Source organism: Rhagoletis pomonella, unplaced genomic scaffold, assembly GCF_013731165.1.
Source record: "Rhagoletis pomonella isolate Grant_MI unplaced genomic scaffold, Rhpom_1.0 Rhpom_scaffold_00006, whole genome shotgun sequence".
Lineage (NCBI taxonomy): Eukaryota > Metazoa > Arthropoda > Insecta > Diptera > Tephritidae > Rhagoletis > Rhagoletis pomonella.
The window spans coordinates 52,710,771-52,715,224 of NW_023458560.1; the positions used below are offsets into that span (position 1 = coordinate 52,710,771).

At 41.7% G+C, this 4,454-nt stretch overlaps 1 protein-coding gene across 2 annotated transcripts in view; it reads right to left on the reverse strand.

Moving 5' to 3' along the window:
- Nucleotides 1-4,454, reverse strand: part of LOC118740935 — a 238,066-nt gene that overhangs the window by 219,018 nt on the left and 14,594 nt on the right. Inside the window, exon 1 of one of the 2 annotated variants that reach the window (XM_036472695.1) lies at nucleotides 3,737-4,448. The exons of the other annotated variant lie outside the window; for it this stretch is intronic. Within the exon in view, the coding sequence (XP_036328588.1) occupies nucleotides 3,737-3,774 (38 nt within the window). The 5' untranslated portion in view covers nucleotides 3,775-4,448. Of the gene's footprint in view, nucleotides 1-3,736; nucleotides 4,449-4,454 lie in introns of those variants that run through there. 2 annotated transcript variants of the gene reach the window in all.

A 4,454-nucleotide genomic window follows, 5' to 3' on the forward strand; every position in this document is an offset into this window, starting at 1 on the left:
TTTTTGTTACCGATGATGTCGATGTCATCGGCATAAGCCAGCAATTGCACGCTCTTGTAGTAAATTGTTCCTGAGCGGTTCAGTTCTGCAGCTCTTATTATCTTCTCCAACATCAGATTAAAGAAGTCACACGAAAGGGAGTCGCCCTGTCTGAAACCCCGTTTTGTGGCGAACGGCTCGGAGGGGTCTTTTCCAATTCTGACGGAGCTGGTGGTATTGCTCAACATCATTTTACACAGCCGTATGAGTTTTGAGGGGATGCCAAATTCAAACATAGCGGCGTATAGGCAACTCCTTTTAGTGCTGTCAAAAGCGGCTTTAAAGTCGACAAATAGGTGGTGAGTGTCGATCCTTTTCTCGCGGGTCTTTTCCAAGATTTGGCGTATTGTGAATACCTGGTCTATGGTGGATTTGCCAGGTCTAAAGCCACACTGATAAGGCCCAATCAGTTCATTGACGGTGGGCTTCAGTCTTTCACACAATACGCTCGATAAGACCTTGTACCCTATGCTTAGAAGGCTGATCCCACGGTAGTTGGCGCGAATGGCGGGGTCACCTTTCTTGTGGATTGGGCAGAGCACACTTAAATTCCAGTCGTCGGGCATGCGTTCATCTGACCATATTCTGCACAAGAGTTGATGCATGCACCTTATCAACTCCTCGCCGCCGTACTTGAATAGCTCAGCTGGCAGGCTGTCAGCTCCAGCGGCTTTGTTGTTTTTCAGTCGCGTTATTGCTATACGTACCTCGTCATAGTCAGGCGGTGGAACGTCGACTCCGTCATCATCGACTGCGGGCTCGGGTTCTTCTTCTCCACAACTTTCCGTGCTGCTACCATTTAGTAGGGCGGAAAAGTGTTCCCTCCATAATTTAAGTACGCTCTGGACATCAGTTACAAGGTCGCCATTATTGTTCTTACAGGAGTGCGCCCCGGTCTTTAAACCTTCCGTAAGTCGCCTAACTCTCTGGTAAAATTTTCGGGCATCCCTCCTGTCGGCCAGCATTTCAAGCTCTTCGCACTCACGTCTTTCTGCCTCTCCCTTCTTGTTGCGGCAAATACGTCTCGCTTCCCTCTTCAGATCCCTATAGCGGTCCCACATAGCGCGCGTTGCGCCCGATCGCAGCGTGGCCCTGTAGGCGGCATCTTTTTTCTCTGCAGCTTTCCGACTCTCCTCATCGTACCAGTTGTTCTTTCGGGCTCGCTGAAATCCGACTACTTCTTCGGCGGCGGTACTTAATGAGCGGGAAATGTGGTTCCACTGCTCGCATATGTCGGTTTGTTGAATAGTGCTTTCTGAGAGCAGGTGTGAGAGTCGAGTAGCGAAACCGCTGGCTGTCTGTTGTGATTGCAGCTTTTCGACGTTAAGCTTTCCTTGCATATTTGGGCGCACATTTTTTGCTGCAAGAGGCGGGTGCGTATCTTGGCTGCAACAAGATAGTGGTCCGAGTCGATGTTTGGGCCTCGGAGTGTGCGTACGTCTAAAACACTGGAAGCGTGCCTTCCGTCTATCACAACATGATCGATTTGGTTTCTCGTTTTTCGATCCGGAGACAGCCAGGTAGCTTGATGAATCTATTTATGCTTGAACCTAGTACTGCATACTACCATGTTTCGGGCCCCGGCGAAGTCGATCAGCCTCAATCCGTTGTCGGACGTTTCGTCGTGGAGGCTGAATTTTCCGACGGTGGTTCCAAAGATCCCTTCTTTGCCCACCCTGGCATTGAAGTCGCCAAGCACGATTTTGATATCATGGCGGGGGCAGCGCTCGTACGTGCGCTCCAAGCGCTCATAGAAGAGATCCTTGGAAGTCTCATCCTTCTCTTCCGTCGGAGCATGGGCGCAGATGAGCGAGATGTTGAAGAATCTCGCTTTGATGCGGATTGTAGCTAGACGCTCGTCCACCGGGGTGAACGACAGTACTCGGCGACGGGGTCTCTCTCCCACCACAAATCCAACTCCGAATTTGCGCTCCTTTACATGGCAGCTGTAGTAGACGTCGCAAGGCCCCAGACATTTTTTGCCTTGCCCCGTCCAACGCATTTCTTGGATGGCGGTGATGTCAGCTTTTGTCCTTACGAGGACATCAACCAGCCGGGCAGAGGCACCTTCCCCATTAAGGGTCCGGACATTCCAGGTCCATGCCCTCAAATCGTAGCCTATTAAACGTTTGCCGTGGTCGTCATCATAAGGGGGGGGTCTCATCCGAGGCTTTGCCTTGCTTCTTCACTGGAAGTGGTTTTTACGTGGCGGGTCCCAAGCCCAGCGCACAACCCATTGCTGGGACCCATCTAGGTGTTCCAATAAGTACACAAAAAAAAACATAAAACATTGTGAAAATCGGTCAAGCCATTTAGGAGGAGAAGAATGCAAACGAAATCGGAGCTTTTTGAGAAGGGCAAAAAAGAAACATTTACATACATATGTATATTTTTTTTAACCGTAATGCACTCCTTTCATGATTTAATTTCAGAATTTTTCTATATTAAACGTAGTTAGTTTTTGCGTTTACGAGGGAATTGCCATCGAAAGACATTTTTTTTATCAAAGAATACATATACTTCAATGAGTGTCCAGAGACCGAAGGACGTCGAGGTAAAAATTTCTACATAAAATTTCCTTTCAGTTAGAATTGGAGGATTTTGTATTAACTAAAAACTGGGATATAAGAAATTAGCTGTGGCCCTCCTAGTGCAGCGAACTCATTTCCTGTGGTAGCTGCAACTTATTGGATATATATATGCATACATAATTCTTTCCAGAAGGTCTAGACGAAAGTATATTGGCTATCCTAAATTTGTTGGCATAAACGAACTGACAGACTGGTTCTAGTTATGTGTTTTGAATTCAATGGCTTGGCTCTGACAAGAAAGGAGTTTTACGTATTTCATTTTATATTTGTTTTTCTCATTGTCTCTTTTCAGATTCAATTTGTTGTTGTTACCATGATAAAAACATAGCAAGGTATAACCGTTCTCTCAATTTGTCGGCCATCATTTTTTTTTTTTAAGTTTGCCAACATTTTAAAATCATATAAAAGTGAAAATAAAAAATTGAAATTGTTCGAAATTGTTGTTGCTTGAGATTGAAAATGAAAATGTGTGTGTGAGTTTGTGAGTAAATTTAAAAATTAAATTGTTTGGAAACGTCAAGAATCTTAAAAGTGACTCTCACCGGTTCTACCTTACTATATTTTTATCATGGTTGTTACTTAAAACTCGCCACATCAACCAAGAAACCAGTTCTGATAAAGATGACTTTTAAATTTTTTTTGCCATAAGAATATTTACTTTTCATTTACTTAAATGACATTTTTGCAGCATAACAAGTTTCTGGTTATTCAAAAAAAAAAACTTATAAAAGTTGTTTCGTGCTTTTTTTCAAAAAAAAATTTATATACTGGATGATATTTTTATTGGACATGTTTATGTATTTTTCAATGTTGACAATATGCCTAATTTAAAATTAATTGCAAAAATTTTGTGTTTGGAAAAAGGAAAGAGTTATTTGCGCTTTCTTCTGGGGAGGCGTGCTGAGTTTTTAAACTACACAAAAAGTAGGAACAAAATTTCCCAAATTTATTCACAGTTTCAAACCTGATTGTTGACTTGTATGCCTGAATTTGTACAAAATCACAAAAATATTTTTAATACAATATTATAACGGACGTTTTAGATAACAGTTGTTTTGCACATTTATTCGTAATATATGTAAATGTTTTATTGTAATTCTACTCACCACAATAATAATCCGATGCCCAGGCGTTGTTTTCCCATTTCGAAATCCCCTTTTTTCTCTCTCTCTCTCTCTTAAGGATTTTATGTCCTTTTTCAAAAAAAAATTTAACGCACCGCACTCGTCGTCCCACAGGATATTTATTATATTAAGGTACAGAATGTGATTGCTCTTAAACGTAGGTGGTTGCGTATAGAGTTTTACTTAAATATTAAACTGTTAAATAAATTAAAATATTCGTTGTTTGCTCTTTATTTTAGTAGATAAATATTTATTTTATAATTAAAATGCTTAAATATTTGGCACTTTGTGAATTTTATTCTTATTCATTAACGAACTAAACGAGGAATGAAACGTTGTTGGTCGCAGCAACACAGCTTAACTTAAAATTTTTACGAACAATTTTTTTTTTTGTTTTGGCTTAGAATTCGAATGAATTTCCAAAAACTACGCTAAGAGCTAGTGCGCGTGTTCAACGTCTTGCCAAAAAGATTATAACCGATAATGTAGGATTTGTAGGTGTTCCGTTCGCCAATCAGCATTACGCAGGCAGTGGCATAATCGCGAAACACAAAACTGAAAGTTTACGAATAATTGCATGCGATTTTTGTACACGCACAAATAGAAAAAAGCGCGCGCGCACACATACACAAAAGATACGGCAATTGAACGTTCAAAGGATACGCTGCGGTAGGATAATTTATATTTAAAACGCCGCGTG